General features: G+C 39.6%; 1 protein-coding gene and 1 long non-coding RNA gene across 2 annotated transcripts; both read left to right on the forward strand.

The window, feature by feature from the left end:
- Window positions 1-959: 959 nt before the first annotated feature.
- On the forward strand, window positions 960-1,581 carry LOC113164861. The gene is made up of 3 exons (XR_003299041.1): window positions 960-1,052; window positions 1,259-1,330; window positions 1,493-1,581. It is a non-coding gene; the product is annotated as an uncharacterized LOC113164861 (long non-coding RNA).
- A 48-nt stretch (window positions 1,582-1,629) lies between these two features.
- Window positions 1,630-4,647, forward strand: LOC113162855 (extracellular matrix protein 2). The gene is made up of 2 exons (XM_026361091.1): window positions 1,630-3,014; window positions 3,113-4,647. The coding sequence occupies exons 1-2, from the start codon at window positions 1,630-1,632 to the stop codon at window positions 4,209-4,211; spliced, it is 2,484 nt and encodes an 827-aa protein (XP_026216876.1). The 3' UTR covers window positions 4,212-4,647.
- The last annotated feature ends 17,534 nt before the right edge of the window (window positions 4,648-22,181 follow it).

The following is a 22,181-nucleotide window of genomic DNA, read 5'->3' on the forward strand; positions in this document are numbered from 1 at the left end:
CCTCTCTGTGCCTCTTAAAGGTATTACAATTTCTTTGTGAGCGTTACATTTTCAGAGTTCATGCCACTAGAGGTCAGCATTTAGGGGCGGTGCGTAGCAGTAGTAGTAGTAGTAGTAGTAGTAGTAGTAGTAGTAGTAGTAGTAGTAGTAGTAGTAGTAGTAGTAGTAGTGATTTTCCATTTTGACTACAGTCGCATATTCTGGCCCACAGTTCCAAGGTTGTGGTTTACTAAAACAAATATTTGTGCAGTCTGTTTGTCATTGTTTTCGTGCATACAAACTTGTATATATGTTTGTGTAAAGATAGAGACAAATGTCCACAATCAGACCTTGGGCTACTGGGAAAGGAATGTGTGGCCTTGTGTGTGAAGTAACATGGTGTAAAATGTGAAGAATACAAAACGCACCGAGACTCAGTGGGTTGTAAGAGAGCAGCTTATTGCTGGAACTAGAATCTACGTTTTCTTCCCACAAAAACAACTGTAAATAGTGAGGAAATCATCTGATGCAGAATCTCAACCTGATGTGTTTTGTCAGCCAGATAGCAATGACTGACTGCACGGTGGAAATCTATGAGAACCCAACTTTAACATTTCATTTCTATGAAGTCACGCATTAGCATCAGCAGTCCCCAGACTTCCTGAAGTACAGCAGAGTATTAGCATAAGGCTTAAAGGCCAAGCAGTTTCCAGAAGCTACTTGTCACCTCACTGGGACTCTAATGTCCCCCCTGAGTGCAGCAAACAGTAGCCACTGTAAAAACCAACCATCAACTCTGACCTTTCCTAAAGTTCCCGCTATTGATCCTTCAGATTCCTCTGACTTTGAGGGTAAGTGTGAGAATTCTTTTCCTGATAAAGGCATTTGAAGAGTCATTACTTGCACTCATCCAGAGTGTGTGAGAGAAACAGAGAGGGGCACTGAAATTTTTCAAACGTTGCCCGATTTCAGTTCAGAGGGAGTCACCTGGATAACAGTGACACATGCAAGACGTCAGTGTAAAAGAAGAAAGAAGAAGAAGTCAGTGTAAAAGAAAGCCACACTCATGTCAGGTAAGCAATACTCATAAATAAGGCTCATTGAACAAAGGTGTTTAGCTGTATTCTAAAATACATCTTTCAATTCACACAATGTCCTCATAGTTTGGAGGTTACACATATGTACTGTTGTGTATGTCAGCACAATTGCAAACAAAGTTATTTTAAAAATATGAAAACACTGACTTCTCTTCATCTGAAACTTTTTCTTTATCCTTTAGCTAAGATGGAAAGGCTTCCACTGTGGCTAATGTTTTTCACAGTTTCTGGATATTCATACATATTGCAGCCAAGTAAGTGCCACATTATACCATTACTTAACAATTCAAGCATATAGAGAAATGTACGCCCCTGTTTTTAACATGTTTCACATTTGTGAGCTAACAAAACGCTGCATATTTTGCAGCATTTATGACAAATCTATAACTCAAGTTTGCTGCTTGTTAATTCTTTAGGATTGAGCGTCATGCAGATAAATGGGATGGAGACAGACCGCCGCTCTGAGATAAGAAGTGAGCAGTTAAGAGATGTGTCTTTATCAACGGAGGATAGGATAAATGGAGACAGAAACATAGCTACAGTGGAGGAATGGATGAGTGAAAGAGTGTCTCCAGAGACAAACCCTGTGAGGAAGACTGTCAAAAATGAAAAGACTGTGGAGGGAGGAGACACAGTGGGAGAAGATAAGTTAACTCCAGAGACAAAACCGGCAAAGAAAAATACAATAGAGGAAAAGAATGAGGATGAAATCCACAAAACTAGAAATATAGAAGAAACCCCGGAGAGAGAAGAGGCACATGAAAAATTAAGTGAGGAAAGAGTGACTCCGGAGAAATTAACTGCAAGTATTGTAGGAGTAGAAACAATAAGAGAGGAACACGCTGTAGCTGGCACAGTGGGAGCTTTAGATACAGATACAAAGGCTGTAGGGGAGAGGAGAGATGATGGACCAAACTCAAAGACCCAGACAAATGATGAGAGCACAAAGCAAACAGCAGTGGAGGAGGAGAGAGAAAGCCAGCTGGTTGCTGGGATTAGTCTTTATAGAGAGTCAAGAGGAGATGGTGAGGATGAAAAGACGTCAACTGGAAGAAAGAAAATTGTTGAAAAGGAAGACATGAAAAATGAGGAATTTGTGGAAAGAGTAAATGAAGATCACATAGCAATTGGTACTCTCAAACCCCCTTTACGCAAAACCTCTTCGAAAGTTTGGAAGGAGTCGGACATTTCTGCCACAATTCAAATTATCCCCGTGTCTTCTTATCAACATAATGCACATCCACAACCTCCTACACCTCCCACCCCTCATGCTAAAGTTAGTCCTCAGTCATTCCCTCCTTTTGTCACCGTCAGTCCTACAGTCATGTATCCTGTCTCACTGATCGAAGACCACCTTATTGAGGTTTTACAGAGTCCTGGACTTCACATCAAACAGAATGAATTAGTGCTGAAGGTTAGCCCAGATTTAGAGGATGTAACGGTCAGAAATCTGCTGTTAAAACCTGCACAGAAGGAACTTCAGACCGCACACAAAGAACAAGAAATACACAGCATCAGTCAATCGAGTGAGAGGAAATTAACACCAAAGGTGCAAAAATCAACACCAAAACCCAAAGATGATAAATTTGTAGCCAAAGATTTCAAATCTAAGAAACCGAGTCCTACACCAACATCAAGTGAACACAAATTATCTGCTAAACTATTGAAGCTCAAACATAAACCAAACATGACACAACAAAGTGTTAATCACAAAACGGTTCAGTTGATGAAAAGTGGAAAACTGACCAAACCACCGCGAACAACTTCCAATACACAAAACAAAAGAAGTAAAAATAAGGTCGTTAAGTCCAAGGAAAAGAAAAGAAGAAAGGACGTTAAAACCCAAAAGCCATCAGAGAAGAACGAGGTCACCACAGCCAAGCACTTTCCTTACTTTATGGACAACTACTGTCCTCCTGAGTGTGCCTGTTATGGAAGGTAAGACTTTAAAGATATTGAATAATGTAAAGAAAAAACTAATATTTGACCAGAGTGTGTCCAGTGTGTTCTTGTTCTGATTACATATTGTTTTCCAGAGTGGTCCAGTGTTCAGACAAAGGGGTGGATAAGGTTCCTTATGGCATCCCCTATAACGCCCGCTACATCCTCCTCATGAATAACCACATCAACAGCATCCAGCTAGACCTGCTCAGTCAATATGTCTCCATGGAGTTCCTTGTGTTGAGCAACAATCGACTCACAAATGGTGCCATAGAAGGAGCCTTTGAGGGGGTGCTGGCTCTGAAACGACTCTATCTGGATAGGAACCTCCTGGAAAGTGTTCCAACTGACCTTCCAGTTTCTCTAGAGGAGGTACGTCTGGACAATAATCAGCTGAGTGTGATTTCAGAGGCAGCCTGGGTTCAGTGCCCCCGTCTCTTGGTTCTGAGTCTGAGCAACAACAGTCTGGGGAATGGGTCAGAGTCTCTTCCTAATGCAGTCTTCGCTCCTCTGTGCCAACTGCGCACTCTCAACTTGGCTCACAACCAGTTAACATCGGTTCCTTCAGGCTTACCATTGTCCATTAAGGAGCTGTACCTCAAAGGAAATCTCATTGAGCAGTTCCGTGGAGGAGTGTTCAATGGGATATCAGATCTGGTGGTGCTAGATCTGAGTGCAAACAGACTGGCAGATAAAGGACTTTTTAGAGATTCTCTGATCAATGCAACTCACTTGGAAAGCATCAACTTTGAGGGGAACAGACTAAAGCAAGTGCCGCGTCATCTTCCCCTCTCTCTGAAAACATTAAATCTGGATGGTAACCTTATAACTTCCATAAAGAAAGCAGCTTTCCGTGCTTTGAAAAACCTGGAACATCTGGGTTTGGCAAGGAATAAGATCTTCAAAGTTGCACCGGGAGCATTCAGGACATTGTCCGTCTTGCACCAGTTAGATTTGAGCCACAACACTTTGCACCAGGTCCCCAGACAGCTGCCTCCAAGGTTGCACTCAGTAGCACTCAACCACAATAAGATTCAATCAGTGCCTCGTGATGCTTTCTGCTGGGGTAATGAAAGCCTGAGTCTCAGTGGGCTCGTACGAGTGCAGCTGGAACACAACCTAATTGATATGGGGAGGTTGGATGTGCATGCCTTCAGATGCTTACGGGGATTCCAGGTGGTGCACTTCTACTGAGCTCCTCAGCTAAGGAAATGATTTGTGCACCCATGTTTGAAAGAGAACATTTTGAATGATTGCCATGCCAGGGACCGACCAGTGGTGAAACCAACTTACTAAACTAGTAAATAATATTTATTGCTTGTGAAATTCAGTGTGTTGCATTTAACCTAACCAAGCCTACTCTTTGACTGCTTTTATGAAATTAACCATTTTCCCATCAACTGTTTTTATCCAACATGTCTCAAAAGTCTGCAGATTACATGGAACAGTAAAACCAACCAAGCTGTCTACAATACAAAATGATGTGCCTAACTAATTATGGGCCTTCCTGGGAGTTCTGCCATGACTATTTTCCCAAGCAGGACTATTTATTTAAAATAAAGACATTTGGTTTCCATTCATTAAAGTAAAAAAAGGCACTTTGTACAACTTGCCACTTGCATGAGATGAGTAATCACAGACACATTTATGATCTTTATTTTTTATGTTTAATATATCCCTGGTGGTACAGTGGAGTAGACAGCTGCAGAAATGCTTTTATGTTTAATTTGACTGAAATCAAATTTAAAGTACTTCTAATAAGCAGATGTGGACAATGTGAGAGGGGGACACAAAGGCTGGGACAAAGTGTTTGCACCTTTCTATAAATCAGGAAACCAGTTTAAAATGCATTTTGCCCAATTGCCCAGCTGCAAATATAATTAGTATCAAGCTTCAGTAAATAATGTAAATATTTTAAAATTGACGTGACCTCAATAAAGGGTCCTATAATTTGTGTCTACTCTCTCCAATTGTACTGTTGAGGATTCTGGGAAGAAATAAAGACTAAGTTTCATCTTTCCCCTTAAGTTTGTTTTTGTTGTCAACAGAACAATAATCAACACCAAGTCAAGTCTAAGCGCACGTAGTGTTTCCTAAAAACAAAATGAGTTTGTGAAACACAGGGTTAAAAGATGGCTCCTTCATAAAGAGCTGTTCATTTTTGTTTTCCGTGCTTCTGCATTTCCACCACATTCTCTCATGATGAGGAAAAAAAAAACCTGGCAACCTGTAGCCTGTGGCGACAGGTGAGTCCAATCAGGGTGTAATCAACAAACACAGAACTAGAACACATAGAGCCTTCATTATACGTTTGCACTGTAGGGATTGTTAAAAGAAATAAACAGAACACAGAATAAAAATCATAGCACAGGATGCAATTTACAGGAAGATCAGCACAGTTTACAGAAACATATAAAATCACCTCCCAGTCATAAAGGAAACTTTCAGGCTGAGTAAAAATAAAATTACGTATAATTTTACATAAAACGTTAAATTTCTCTATGTAAATATTCAATACAGAGAATCACAGAGTGCTGTCAAAATAACATACGTTAAAATGGATGCAAACAAATGGTTATAAGAGACTTTTGTTTGCTGAGTTCCCTCTCTACAGACTTCATTTCTATGGTAATTTCCCTGAGAGCTCACTGATTGGAATCACCTGTCCTCTAGTTTATATTTATCAGTGAGAAAACGCAGTTTCTTCTGAAGACAACAACATATGTGTTAAAATTGTTCAGATTTTGTGAAGCTTGAGGGTTACAGGGTTGCCTCTACCACTTTTGCGCTACACCTCACCAAAGTACATGCGTTTCTTTTATTTATTCAGTGACACAAAGGGAGAAAACAAGATACCAGACACAGTGAGCTGCTACTGGTGTGTTTGCTAATACAGTACATACCTGTGGTGGCTCCAGGTTTTTTTTTTTTTTGCATTTAACCAATTTTCCACAAGATGGCAGTAATGTATAGGAAAATGTTGCCATCAGGGCTGCGTCTCTTTCTATGTGTAAAATGAGATGCGAAAAAATATTAGCAGTTCAAAGTTGGCTCATTTCCCATTACCAAAGAAGAAACTGTAGACATTAAAATGCATATATTAAAGAGTTTGTCCTGTGGTGGGAATGGTATATTTAAGGGTCATTAGAAAGATTTTTACCAAGAGGCAAGAATGTTTAGGGACTTATTTAGTTAGAAAGTGAGAGAATTAAACTTTACCACAAGCCTACGGGGGAAAACCCCCATAAGGATGATAAATGAAGTGAACTTTTCCTATATGAGAAACTCAGAAAGAAGCATTAGCCTACATGGAGCTGTTCAACACTTTCCCCTCTTTTTCCTATCTGCCTCCTCTAATAAGTGCAAGAGGGTGGGGGTTTAGAAAAAGAGTGTAGGGGAGGAGGGAGAGCATGAAGGTTGAATCCAGGCTCCACTGGCTCAGTGCTTGTCTGCGTGTCCAGAAGGGAAGAGCTTCAGCTGGGAAAGGGAGCTCACCAGCACCTCCCTACAGTCCAGCAGGACCCTGACCCTGTATCAAAACTCCACGTCTACCTGAATCCACTGGAAACACTCCTCCTCTATTGTTGTCTCCTCTTTTCTTCTTTGTTCATCTCCTTAATTCTCTTTTGATTTATTTTCCCTTAATAAACATGCACATTTTGTTTCTGTCACTCCATAATCTTTAGATTGGAGTTTATATGTCCTTGCATGCATGTGGACAGCTGCAGTAAATGTGCTTACAGTACCTGTGTGCACTTTTTTTTTTTTTTCCACAGTCGCCTGCTTTATGTGAGTGGGAGTTGCATACGTAATGATCATGTGAGCTGCTCCCATGAGCGTCTGAACCCTTGTGTTCATTTAAGTAGTTTGGCAGATGGTTGAATTTATTTGTGTACCTTTTGGCTCTTGTGCTGGATGCAGTCTGATATTTAAGCTTATCCCAACAGGAGGTTTGCAGGATTAGTAGTAGTACGAGTGCTGGCTTACTGTCATGTTCTCATGCTCTCTCAGGACAACCTGTTGTTCTTTTACTGTCAGTTAACTGTTTCAGTTCTTAAGTGTGTGAAATTGCTTTTTTGTTCTAGTTAAGTCTCTTTATTCTCTAAAGGTTTTCACTTAGACATGACGTGTAAGACTGTGCAAACCATTTTTCCTCGTCTTGGAAAGAGATGGCACAACTCTCCAGTGTGCATAAACTGGTCCTTCAACATCTTTTCATCAAGATCTATGACGTTGTTTAATTTTATCTGACACCGACTCTTTGACAAAGTGTCTTGCTGTATTTTTGTCTCCCATAGGTGTAAATACTGGGGCTTTTGTTCCACTGCAGACCACATTCAATAAGCTCTAACAGGAATCTGGCAACACAAAGAGAGAACGGGAAGATGAAAAAGAACAGAGGGATTACACCCTGCATGTGAGCCAACCAGACAAACGGTTGTGGTACCGGTCACATGTCATTCCAATTCTCATATTTATAAATCTCAGTGGTCTCCTTTCCCAGATGTACCACGGGCCGGAAAATATCTGGAAATTTGTCCATTTCAATGAATTTGTTGGCCCATATTGACAGCTTATAAACATAAGTGCTGCAGTTTTAACTCGTATGTTAAAAGTTTCATGAGATCCAGGAAGAATTTTATAGAAAACATACAAATGGGAAGTGGATATGTTTCAGTGATTGAAACCAAATAGTTTGTGGCTGTTCTTTTTTCACATATAGTAATTGAATGCAGTTGCAGGAAGCACACATGCAGATGTATATTTGCTATGTAAAGGGATGCTTGCCCATCTGTGTCTTTTTTTTTTTTTCTCTATCTCTCACTCTCACTCACACAAACACTCACACACACATTCATCTGTCTAATACTGTACTGTACTGTACTGTGAAAACCTCCCATCGACTTCTTTTAGCCCAGCCCAAACCCTAAACCAAGCTATCTCTGCCAACTTAACCTTCAACCTTAAATCAAAGCAAGCCTAATCTTAACTATAACCTTAACCCAAACTCTGCAGTTAAAATGACCATCGTGACCTCACTCTCCTCTGAGACTTAAACTTAATCTCACAAGGATATAAAAGTCCTTGTGAAGGGTTAAAATGGCTGCCTCGGTCAGAGCAGACTGCTATTGCACGTGTGAAAGGGAGGTGGCGCTTGAGTTAGCTGGGAGATGGGGGTGAGACAGAAGGGAAGGAGGAAAAGAGGGAGGGGAGAATGAAAGAGAGGAGGGGATAGAGAGAGAAACCATGGGAGCCAGAGGGACCTCTAGACACACACACATACACGTAGCCCATCATGTGCTCCTGACCTGGACCTGCTCTGACAACACACAGTGACAGCTGAGAGATTTTGCTAGGACTCTCTAGGATATGCACATATGCAAAACATCATGCTGTGCACAGTGAAATTATATGTAATTGTAATCCACTCATGCAGGTTTAATAAAGACATCTTTACAGTCTTTCCTCTTCTGTTCACGTATGCACTTTGTTATTCTGGGACTCCACAAGGGGGCCTGTGAGTGTTCCTCTTTTACAAAATGACACGGAGAGCTTTAGAGCACATCTTTCTGTAAAGCAGAGCTTCAGAGTCTCCTATATACACTTGAGATAAAATCAATTAAACATAACTGATCCCAGTGAAAAGTGGTGGAGGTGGGGATACTCCCGTCAAAATGTTCCTTATGGCTGTGTGGCTTTCCTATTCATTCCTTGAGGACATATTATATAAGCTGTAAACCTCTGCAGAAACCATGTGTCATTTGCACATTCAAACAAAATCACGAAGTTAGACATGATGAAATCTAATGGCTTGTAAATTCTCTTTCAGCTCATTTGTATTTAGGGAGTAAATGCACAAGCGTCTGAGCTGCCAAGTCAGGAACACTGCTTGGATTTTTTCACATGTTCCATCTCAGACTTGGCTAAATGCAGGTTGGCAATTTACATTTAAAAAAACCCACCAAGTATTAAATCTAATGGTTGTTTACCATTAAGTCAATACCTGTTTAGCTTTCAACAGATTTTCTTGCCTTTAGCCATTTGTTAAAGACGGTTTGTTTGCACATGGACTCCTGCAAATAGTAATACTGTGTGTGTGCACAGAGCCAACCTGGGGTCTCTGTTATTTATTCAGAGGGAAGACAACTTGCATCCTTTCTTCTTCTGTTGCCTCCAGACAGTCTATGTTATCTTTCTAATAGATATTGTGCAGTCCTCTTAATAACTGTCATCCAACTGGCCAGTTGTTCTGCTTTTTACAAATACTGCAAGTGGTAGCTGATAATCGTGTGAGAGCAGTCAAACATTCAGTATATCAGACTCCGAGTCTGGTTTTAGGACTGTCTTTGCTGTTACGTTAGCAAATTCCCAGCTTTACCCTGGCAGTGCAGTTAAACCGGAGCCCCATAAGCCTTCAGGTGTCTCCCAAAACATGAATGAAAACGATTTTAAAACCACAAACTGCGTTAAATGGCATTCCACTTGGTTTTAGTAACACATTTTATAGGGTTCATTAATCGACCCACTTTTAAGTAACTACAATGAGGGAAGAGCATTTGATCTTAATAATCTAATGAAATATCACTATTAATACTCCTGGTATCTCATTAAGTCAATCTACATCATTCATTTTTCACTCTGCACTCCATTGTCAATTAAAGTGTACTTTTGCTCACCAGGTCTTCAACCATATGTCTGCCTCAGGCACAGGATACTAAAAAACAATAAACCACGTCACCACAGGAGGCACTTCCCTTGTTTCTTCACCTTCCTGTGTTAGATATTAACCTTAATCAAGGTCTAGACAGGTTAAAATGAGGCAAACCAGGTCACTAATAACAAAAACACTCTCCGAAAGGCCCAAAAATAGTGGAATAAAAAGACTGTAAAAGGGTTACACATAAAATAATTAGGGATATTTTAATTGTGCATGTCTCCTGAGGATGACAACTAGGACACAGTTTTCCGCACAGAGCAGCAGACATTACCTAAGCAATTATTCCCCACTCCCATTTTTACTGATGTCTGCTTTGAGCAGAAATTGCAGCAGACAAAGCTAGTTGAGTCATTAAGGAGGATGTAAGGAAAGAACGACTAAGTAAACTCTCTGAGACCACTTGTTAACATTTCTCTGGCCTTAAGCTGCTGGTGCTGCTGAAGCACCACATTACATGACCCAAACACATTACGGTTTCATACAGTTGTCAACAAATCACCTGACACCACAAATCACTGTCTGTCATCAGCTCACACTGACATAAGAGCTGGCTCCACTTCCTGTTTTGTCTCTAATTTGACAGCCATAAAGTAAATTAGTAGCATTGGCAGCAAGCTGACAAATAAGACACGACTTATTTGTCTGATCACAGTGGGTATTACACAGCTTTAATGTGAGCAGACTGAAGAAGGCTGTGGAATGAGGCTTCAGAAAACTGGATGCTTGGGTGAAAAGAAGACAAGTCCAAACATACACGATATCCAATAAAGCGTAGTAGTGTGAATGAATGTTTCACCCAGGAGTTTGTTCACATTTAATCAGCAGCTCTGGTTGGACTGACAGATTTTCAATGAGGAATAATTAAGTTGGCATCTTTCAACAATTTCAAAGTTCATTTAAGATGAAAAACATTAAAGTAGTTACAGTCTGCAAAGTTATTACTATTTACTTTTAGGGTGGATACAAATGTTTATTCCAAATTTCATAACAATCCATTTAATATTTTCTTTCACCTAATAAACCTATTAATAAATGTCAGCCCTATAATTACTCTAAAAACATCAGAATTACTAAATTCAGCAGCCGTTTGTCTCGGGAGATGGTGTCTGGCTGTGCAAACATTTCTGGCAACTAATCCAACAGTTGTTTTTAACTCTGTTTAACTCTGTTTTATGTCTGATATTGTTGCACACACTCACCCAAGGTCACTGATCTGCTTTTCAAAGATTCCCTTCTCCTGCTGCATCAGCAGAGAGTGAAGCAACACTTGGCAAAGGAAATAACAGACTTAACTCTTCTTCAGCGTGAAATGTTTCCAAAAAGGAGTTCAGAGACCGAAAACAGATTAAATTTGTTAAGACAGAACACACTAGGGAGTGATGTCCCACACTAAAACAAAGTCATTACAGCACCTGAAATTGTACCAAACAAGTCACTAATGTGGTTTTAACAACAGTTATAGTAAAGTCATCCACTGCACAAAGAAATCCACTGTAATTTATGAATCAACAGTTCCCAAATGAAGAGTCCACAGAGCACAACAGCCAACTTACCACAAAAACTTTGAAGCATCCAGTTAGTTTGCATTTTCAAGAAGGATTTATGGACAGGCCAGCTGTCCGTGTCAGTTCTTGTGTAACGGTGACCTCTTACCCAACACTTTACTACGGTTTTACAACAGTTTGCACATTTTGACTGTTATTGAAATCCAATATTTTATCCATGTTTTGTGCAGAAATGCTATAGCCAAGTTTAACATCTGCCCATTTACTCCTCCAGGAGTATGAAAGTGTCTCAAAGAAAAATTGTTAAAGAAGGATTGTGGGAAAACACCCCTGTGGGTGACCTGGATGTTTTACGTCTAACACCAGTAAATCATTTTCTTGACTGTGACTGTGACTCAGGTCTAAACATTTACAAATTGCAGAGTGTGCTTTTTTTAATGGAGCATTTGTAGAGGGATGCCTACAATAAATTATAGACTTTAGAAACTTGAATAAATTCTTTGTTTATTTAACTTTGGCTGTACAAAAAGTACCACCTGATCCCCTATACATTTCAAATAAAAACCGTCATATCACAATATTGGTATCAAAAGCACAATTTCATTTGTGCAGTGTTGCTAATGTAAATTCACTGCTGTAAATCTATATTCTCAAAGCTCAAAGTTGGGATACTCCAGCAACATTTCTTTCTCAGATCTGATAAAAATCGTCCAGACTCATTATACAACTGTTTTCACAGCAGGGGAGTTTGTAACATGACGACTTGACTGATGTCTGACTGTTTTTCTCCAGTGTCAACAACACATAATCTGTGTTTCACAGTGCTGGTTTTACAAATTGGCAGCAAATATTGTAGGATAAAGGGGTGGTGTCTCTGTATGGACGCTGATAGTCTTAATCATTTAGTTTCTAAGGCTTAAGAGTACTGTGTGTTTACATCTGTGATTACTCTGAATGCTCTCATCCATGTTGCATCCGAGTCTGTTTTTGGTCCAACTTCTTGTACAATTCCCTAAAATTTTAACCAAAGCCTGATGTTCTGACTGGGGTCATCTACCATCTATTACCAAAAACTGATATGATCAAGACCTGTTTCTAAAGCCATCATTTAAGCCAGAGTGACTGTGTAATGGTGGGACACACAAGAAAAACATCTTTAAAAATATGTTTTACAGCCAGATTGGTTCTAAACATCTACACCTTTTGTTGTGGCTGTCAGGGTTACAAAAACAGACATTTCTAAGGTGGAAACATTGTGACCTGTTTTGTGTGGTCATCCTTCCTGTCTGTTGTAGACTTCAGACACTGCAAAGCCACACTAACTTGGATATGAAAATGTGAAGTATGTGGAAAGAATGGGGGCAGACTCTAGAGTAAACTTACAGTGATCCAAGAGCAACTGAATGATCCTCTGGCCTGCTGGTCTTTAAAGAGCTAAAATATCCAGATTCAACCAGTCAGACAGAGGTTCTGGTCCTGAAACACTCGATCCAGTAAGTAAAGCCTTAGACTCACTGATTGGCTTCCAACCCCTTGATTCCCTGCCATACGCTGGCTGCTACGGCACCAGTGAGTTGGCGATTTAATTTCATCTTATACTGGAATACACATGGACTTTTAAAAGTTCTGGAGTGTTCACAGCCTTTTGGAAGGCGTCATGAGAACGCTGGAAAAAAGTTTGACCGCATCTCATCCGTTCCATGCGAAGCTGGTCTGCCATGAACCTCAGATCAATTATGAAGCGTCTGGAATAGAACAGATGTGGCCTACACCTAATTGGCTCTACCAACACCCTCTCCATCTGCTTATTCTGTTCCTCTCTTCTTCTGTGTTGTCCTGCTACTTCTTTCCTCTAAAAGCAACTTTACTTTCTCCACCACATCAAAACTCTGTAACTTATTCACTCATATTTTAAGGATGCCCACTTGAAATGATCACGGAAATTAAAATTGCAATGAGGAATTCTCACCTGTGGGGAGGTGCTTTCAAACCTTTAATGTGGCACATACTCACAGAACAGCACTTGCAGGAGTGCAGACATATTACCTTGTTTTCTAACGAGGCTCCCCCTTCGAACCAATCGGAGAAGGCTAAACCCAGAGCATTACATACTAACGCAAAAGCTAGTTTGAGCCCCAAATGTTGCATATTGTAGCAAACTATAATTTCATTCTGTTGATTGTGCTGCAAAGAAAACACCAGTGAATATTAATGCTATTCACAGAAATAAAAAATAACATTCCTCTTCGTGTGTTTTTCTGAAATTTCTTTATGCAAGTCACATACTGTTCTGTAACACCGGCAGGTTCCTACCACATACTCTGAAGAAATAAACTTAAAAGCTAAAAGGGGAAGTTGGACAACTACTTTGCTGGCATGCAAAATGATGGATGCGGGTGGAACAGACGAACCCTTCTCAGAATACAGACTGTGCCATCTGTCTGCCTTAGTGTCTGTATGACTGGAAACAGCCCTCCAAAGTATACAATGGAAGTGTTTTGTCTGGTGAAGGGTTACTTTCTGTTAAGTTGGGATCAACACTGGCACCTTAGACTCATCTGACCTAAATTCCCGGTGAGGAAAGATAGTTGACCTTCTATTCACCAAAAGCTGCTTCTGCCAGTGCAGGGTGTGGACACTGTCCTGCCTTATGAGGAGCTATGTAGCCCAGATACCACATTGAATTGTTTTGGACATGCTTGAACGAGAGGAAAGAAATGGTTCATATAAAGTTTCAAAAGTTTAAAATTTTTCCATTACATAAAGTTTGAGATTCTGCCAATTAAAATCAATTGTTCCAAGCACTCAAAAGTGCAATTTAGCTGAAGACACCAGTGTTTTGTTTCTTGCTTCATGAGCAGGAGTCACTTATTAAGGTCCATGAATAGATTAAGACAGTTTCCATGTTGTTGTATAATGGTTCAAGATGTTTGTTAAGAACTTTCCAGTGGATCTGCTGAAAATTCTGTCAAATGATGCAAATGCTTTTCCAAGTCAGCGATAAAATCAATAGAGCCTGCAGTGGTCTGCTCGCAGAAGCCAGGCAGGAAGACTCAGTCGTGGCGCACACTGAAACCACATTCAAGGATCCCGCTGAAACTGGAAAGTTAAGGCCAAATAAACTGAAGGCATCCATAAAACTCCAGACTGCATCCCTGATTTGGAATTTACCTAGAAATTCTGGCTGGTGTTGATCAGATTTGTGAAATCCTCTGTAGATACTTCTAGGATAGAAGAGGAGGAGTAAGTAGTGAGTGGAAAAACAATTCAGGTTCAGGCTCAGGTTTATTGTTTCCACACATTTGACATACATCCACAGAAATGAGATGTTGTTCCTCATGGACCTCAGTGAAACACAGAACAGACCTCAAACAGCAGCAACAAACTGTATGTCAATGAGGTCTTAGGATTTATGTTTTAACTTTTTAATTTGAATACAGCAGCCGGCTGAAGACTCAAATCAACACCTAGCTTTGTTCTACTCAACAAAAGCTTCAACCTTTTCTTTTGTACGCAAACCACAGTGTGTATTAGTATATTACAGCTTTATGTGTTGCAATGAAAATGCTGAAACTACATTTCTAACATCTTCAGCATGTAGTGACAGACATGGAAATTATGAAAGTGGAAAATCTTCTCTACCAGCCTCCTGCTGCCTTTGGTAGGCTCTCCTTTCCAAATGGATAATAAATAAATAGCAATTACGTATTTCGGTGTTCAAATGCAGGAACATTTTGCTCTTGTTTTGCTGGCTTGTTTATAATCCATGTCCGCTGTCCAGTCATGTACTGTAGTTTACGTAATGCTCCATTTGTGCTGTGCCGAAAAATATTGGAGACATTTTATGAAACAACTGGCTGGTCCCTCACATGAACATCTGCACTCGCACTGGACTGGAACAGTGCATTTAATATTATTCTGTTATTGTGTGTGTGTGTGTGTGTGTGTGTGTGTGTGTGTGTGTGTGTGTGTGTGTGTGTGTGTGTGTGTGTGTGTGTGTGTGTGTGTGTGTGTGTGTGTCACATATGCAGGTGTGAGGTCAGCATCTGTTTATCTAGTCATCTGGCAGTTGTGCGTCCTCCAGAGTGACAGGGCTTTGTTTCTGCGGCCCAAATGAACTCTACCTCATTACATTTTACAGTAATTTCATAATTTGTGTATTTAGCTGAGAAGCTGTTTAAAAGCACCTAGAGTGACTTCATTCACTCTCCTGCCACTGTCTTCTACATACTCTCAATTTCTTCCCCTAATATCATAAGCACATTAACACTCCTTCCGTCCATAAACACACACTCACAGTGGCAGACACAAACCGGTCCTTGTTAGGGATGACTGTCTGCCATGGTGAGTTGACAGCTCTCGACACTTTATGCCTCTCTCCGTCACACACTTTCTGCTTCAGGCAGGCTGAATGGCACCAAGCTCACCTGGTGAAGACATCACCTCTTTTACAGCCAGTTTGAATGTTTCTACCAAAAACTATACATACATATATTTTTTTAGTAGCCTTGAAAATGATCTTTCAGGTTTCAGGGCATGACAGTTAATACAAATTGGAATTTTCCTCTTTTTTTTTTTTTTTTTGCATGACCTGCACAAAACACACATAAATCAATCTGAAAACAGTTTTTCATTCTTTTGATATGTAACCCTGACCCAAGCCAAGCTTTGCATAGTAAATGCAGTACAAACACTGAATAGACATTCCTTTAAACCACATCAGTTTTTTTTTATTTTTTTTATTTATTTATTTTTTTGCACAACCAATGCATGGTGGTTGTTTAATATGAAGTCAAATGTGAAGGTGGCAGATTAACCTGGTCTTGTGCTGAAGGACTGGACACTCCCTTTAATATGACATGAATAGAAATCACAACATATAGGTATTGACTGGAAACAGTATTTTTAATGGAAAAAATATTTGTATTTATTTGTATTTTATATAATATATATGTATATGTTTCATGTCATGTTTAATGTTACAAAGCCTGTGTGAAAAAGTCAAATAATCACAAGAATGCCATTTAAAATAAAGCCTTTGAGTAGCAATGAATGCAATCTCTTCTTATTTTTATCTTAAATGGTCATGGATGGATTCATTTTGTCAGGATCTTTCAACTGACATATTACATGTTGTTATCTACATGTACCTTTGATTTCTAGCTTATGCTGATAAGCTAAACTGCGTTGGCATCTTTATTTGATATGTGATGTGAGTGTTACTGACAGATTTCATCCTGCTTTGGTGGATGTCCCACCCTCGCAAATTGCTGCCTCTGTTTACTGCACGTCCCGTCATGATGGATTAATGCAACTTCCCAATGAAGTTGCACCATTTGAGTAAGGATGATTAAAAATCACATCCACTTTGAAAAATACATGTTTAAACATGCAGAGATTAAATTAATGAATTGTGAACTGCATGTTAAATGCTGCACTATTTTGTACCTAATCAACTCCCAAAGCAGCTTGACGTTGACATACAAGTGAGTAGCATTTGGCACGTATTGAGGATAATCAGCAACTGCAAATGCACCACAGTCTTAACACTACACTGAGTTTTATTTCCATGACGTCTAATTATAAGACTTATAAGAATTATAAGAAGGGAAAATGTAGATGTGTAGATCTCAAAGCTCTTTTCATTGAAAAGCCTGGCAGCTTTCACACCGTTTTAACCCAAGTGGCTCAGGGAGGGTCGCACTCTCTGTGTTGGCAGACTCGCGCTACTTGGCTGTTCACCTCATCCCAGTAAATCAGAAACAGTCCGAAATGGAAGAAAAGAAATATGCCCACCGAACATATCCAGACCCATGCAAAACACCAACTGAACACTTGTATTTACAGAGTACTTATGGTCCAGGACATCACTAAGTGCGGCTGAAATCTGGACTGCAGATTTGTGGATGTGAGTAATGACAAAATAATGTTGCGCCGCCATGAAAGGATTATTTGACAGCAGCAGAGATTGCACACCATATGATTATGTGTTTGTGCTTATATGACATAAAATGGTTTTGGTTACGGGTTTGGTTTAGGTTACAATTAAAGTTAGGTAACTTGAACCACAGTGGTTAAAATAAAAGTTAATGACATTAGTAAAAAAGAAAAACAATTGACCAGTTGGACTGCCACACCAGCACTTTCACAGTTTCATTTTCTGGCCTTTTTCTACGTTATGCATGCTTCATATAATCCAGTTGTGGTATGAGAATGTTATAAAACCTATTCCTTCTTTGTGCAACAGTGGCCTCAAACTGTCAAGTGTGGGTTTCTTATTGTTAATTTGTGGTATTTAATTTCCTCAATCTAACACCTGCAGATATGTGTATTTACTTCTAATAAGCTTAATAAGCTTCTAAAACCACACTGAAATTGAATTATATTTTTAGCAGTCACAGCCCTTTAATTAGGTTGTCAGTGTATTAAAAACTGCAGGATCTACAGTATTATAGTAATTATAGCAGTAGGACTGCAAATTGAGCTTCTGCCTAATTTACATTTGACATTTTCCAACATATCCTGCAGATCTGACATGAGTTCAGAAGCAGTCAGCCTCCAATATACAGTAATGTCTAAGCTGCCACGTGTATTCATTTATGTTCTTCACAGATATTCAGGAAATTCTGACTCTTATTTTCAGTAATTACAAACAGGCGATACTACATTTTGGAAGCAGTTTTCAAAGAAAATAACTGGGTGAAACATTTCTCTTTGTCGAAATGAAAAATAGCTTTAACTACTGTGAGTTTACTGAACCGTAGGAAGAAGTGGATTGCATTGTTCTAGGTCTTTTACAGGCAGACTGACTGTAAAAATGTCTGTTTTAAATTAACGTCTGTAATAATTTGACTAATTTTGATGTAGAGCTTATGCAGAAATCAAGAGTTTGCACAAAAATTAAATCCAACATGACATCAAACAAAAGCAAACATATATTAGACTTGGAATCAGTCATTTGTGGACCTCACCCACTTCCTTCACCTACTACCGATTAATTCACGTTCATATCAAATTAACAAGATCCGATTTGGTTGATTACTGGACTGCAGATGAAGAATGCATTCCATTCTGGTAGTGTTGAGAAGAGAGGGTGTGCAAATTGTAGTTTCAGCCCAGCCTTGCAGCATATTCAGACAGCACATACTATACACCCACTTACTCCCAGCGGCTCAAAATGCTTGAAAGTTTTAACAGTTGGCTAAAAAGATCTGTGAATAACCCAAAAAGGAAAAAAGTGGAGTTTGTTGAAAATCAGAAAATACAACAAAGATGCTGAGATGGTTAAAATGTATTTGTTTGCAAATACATTTTCTTTGTGGGCCCTTTTAAAAGCTTCAGCCAATATTTTATTCCATAATGCAGCATAATGCTAATCCTCCATTTTAAAACCATGCAATCAGTGCTCTAATACCATAATATTCAACTGCCAGGACGTTTTGTTTGACTATGTATTTGTAATGAGATTAATTGGACGATTTTGTAATGTGAAGGCTGCATTGCACAGACAGTACTACCCGATGGTTGCACATTATTTGTTCACAATTTCTCCTTGATTTCACAGACTGGGTTTATAAATGCTTGATCTATCTAACCTAAATCTTTCCCCTCTCTCTCTTTTCATTTTTTTTTTTTTTTCCAGCCATGCAATCACAATTAATCAATGTTTTAATGTTATGCTGCTCACCAGCCAGGCAGCTGTGTTTGCTTATTTCACCATATCCCGCTCCATTATTACAGGGTGCGATGTAAACTTGGCCTTTTTTTGAAGTATTTCCTCTTCTACTTTGCTTTGTGCTGTGCAGGAGCCTGTTACCATGGAGACAAAAAGTCTTGCCGTCCCTGAATGGCCACGTTTATACCAAAACACCACTTGTTTCTATTGCTTGTGTGACTTTTTTCTCCCCCTAAAGTCACATGGGGCAGAGGAGGAATAGTGAATGCTGGAGGTGCCCCCTGAAAAGGCTTTTGTGTGGATGTACATTATAGTGACAACAAAAGGTGATGAACATTTCTTTAGATTTACAAAGATGCTATTTGGCAAAGTTGTCTCCCACATACACAGTTGCACTTAATTCCTGACTGGAATGTGGAACAAACAGTCAGACCAGCATTATAGCAACATGTGCTTCAAATAATTTTTTAAATCCCATCTCATATTTGTGCAGTTAGTTTTCATCCTCATGATAAAGAACTGAAAATGTGAACAGCATGTCCTTCAAAACGTCCACTCGCCAGTAAAATCCTTTCACCAGGCCACTAATGACGGCATTACTGGTTTTTATTTTGCAGTAATGGTCTATCACACTGGCAGCACGGTACTCTTCTTACCTCAAACATGAAGGATGCCCATTAAAGCTGGCAGTTAACTGACCAAGCTAATGTGTGTGTTTGCGTGTGTGGGCCTCTAAACAGAAAGGGTGTAAACAGTGAACAAAACTGACGGGAATCCTCCAGAGCAATTATCATATGAATAAGCATCAACACACAGCCTCACTTTGATTGGTCCAAATAAGGTCATTTCCCACAGTGCCACTGGCCTAGAACCCAATTGTTGGTCTGTCACAGCCATCGTTGGTGCCTCTCTGCATTTGTGTGTTTGTGCACTTGTGTCTGAGCACGCATGTGTGTAAAGGGTCTGTTTTGTCCATCACGGCTGAGATACTCCAGTCAGAGATGGGAAAGGCAGACATTCTCCACCTCGCTGCTGGTAGATTACTTTGAGAGTGTGGGATGGGATTTGTGTGTACAGTCCTGCAGTCACAGGCTTCCATTGGTTTGTCAGTAAGAATAACAACCAAATGACAGACAAGGACTGCTCTTTGTTAAGAAGCATTACGAATGTACGTGTTTATTTTACCTGGAAAAAATTCTTATTGAGCCATTTCTCTGAAAAATGCTGCTCCCCTATGTGCCACCTGGCCCTACAGCTTCACACACAGCAATTCCCTCACACCCCCCTCCATTGGTAAATCAAGCCACATCAAGGCTCCACTTGCACCAACTTTCTAAATGAAACAGCAGAAACGGCTTGTTATAGCGGAGCAGAGTTAGCTGTCTACCTAACCACAAAAGACATGCTAGGTCATTCTCAGCATAATATGGGGAGGATTTTTTTCCAGGAGTTGGTGACTCTGCATGTTGGTCTACTGTCTTGTTACAGAATGCTAGATTTATTTAATTTTATAATGCGACTGCTACAAGGAGCTGATATAAACTTAAAAAACACAAACTCACTAAGTTTTCCCTCAGATTAAGTTGGTGATAAAGTCTTTATCACACACAATCTCAATTTCTACCCATTCATTTGTATTGTGCACACTCACAGTGTTAACGTCACTTTTCACAAATGTGCAGTAAAACATATTTAAGTAAACTCATTTTTAAATATTAAAATAATATTTCAAACAGTGTTCTCTATTGTGACATGAACACAAGCTAGTGTCGTCCTTTTACTCCCACCAAAATTACAACTGTAACATCCAGTTCACCAAAATTCTCCTGTTGATTTCTTGCAAATCCTCTGTGATTTGCGGTGAAATGAAAAGATACAGAGGTCACACCTTGACAGGAATCATTTGACCTCTCCTTGAAACCCATACTACACCTGAAATCCCACTTTTAAAAGAGTGCATTTCTTTGACACCACTCCATCTCTTTGATTCATTTCTTTTGTTTTGACATCCTTAAGCTTCTTTTTGTCTCGTGATCCCATCATGAGCTTTACTGTCCTTTGAATTATCTGTCTCCAGACACCTGTCGTCTTCTTTTGTCGCTGCTGATTGTAACACCTGACAACAAAGGTGGAGGAGTAGCTTTAATAACTTGTTTGTAATACGACACTCTTGATCCACCACAGACATGTTGTCTGACTGATTGTGGCCCAAAGGTATTTCTCTCAAAGTTTCCTATTAACCACAAGGTCACAGGTTAGATCTCCACAAGATGTCCACGTCTCCACAACAGCCACGTGTCATGGTAAAAACTAGCTCCACACTCACTTTTAAAGGCCTGCTTTCCATCATCTACCAAAGACCGAAAGATGCAGATGGGTTTTTGTCCTCTCTAGATCCCATTGTTGGAAAATGTGCCAGGTATGAGCTCAGCATTTGTGTTGGACACCTGGCTTTATGCAGTAATCATGCAGTAATCCACTTGGCCTCTGACCTCTTTCCATGCTCTTTTCCTCTTTGCCTCCTTTGCCTCTTTGGTTTCAATATGAGCTTCTCTTCTCTCCTTCCTTCCAAAAATCCATCTTATTTGGACCAAGATGGACACTTTCAACACATTTGGGGCCTCTTCATATGTGGTCTTTTGAGAGTGGAAAAGTCCGACAGGATGAAACCTGCATTGATATCTGATCCTTTTTAGTCTTCAAGAAAGGGGGAAAAAACTGAGGAAGACAGCAGATGAGGGTCCTTCTTTCATGTTAAGTCATTCAGTTGGTTTAGGCATTGATAGGCAGTCCCTTCATATATTAATAAAGGTGTAAGAAGAGATGTGCTGAGACATTTTTTAATAAACAATGTCAATACAGATTCAGTCACTATGAATGTCACGAGTATGATTAACTTCCCTGTTCTACTGCTGTTCTGTGACGAGGATATCCTTGCTAAAATATCACTACTGGTATAGTGTTGCGACAATACGCATATATATTTTTTTTTATCTGCTTTGAAAATATATTTCAACAACTTATGATCACTTTAATGTGTCATTTCAACTGCACTGAACAACTTCAAGTTATGATACAAGTCGTGAGCAGTTGTGGAAATTTCAAATTCAATAAAGGGCATTAAAACATAACCAAGTCTGTATTTACACATTGGGGTTCATATGTGTCATGATTGAACCAAAAAAACATCTAGTGAACTTTGAATGACAAAGTAAATTACACAGAAGCAGCCAGAGGCTGAGAGACTTAAATTTGCGACCTGAACA

Source organism: Anabas testudineus, chromosome 23 (genome assembly GCF_900324465.2).
Source record: "Anabas testudineus chromosome 23, fAnaTes1.2, whole genome shotgun sequence".
Taxonomy (NCBI): Eukaryota; Metazoa; Chordata; class Actinopteri; order Anabantiformes; family Anabantidae; genus Anabas; species Anabas testudineus.

Bases quoted from the DNA above. Each gene is read 5' to 3' on its own strand.
- LOC113162855 (XM_026361091.1), top strand. From the start codon at position 1,630: ATGAGTGAAAGAGTGTCTCCAGAGACAAACCCTGTGAGGAAGACTGTC. The intron at 3,015-3,112 runs GTAAGACTTTAA...ATTGTTTTCCAG, and splicing joins GAGTGTGCCTGTTATGGAAG to AGTGGTCCAGTGTTCAGACA.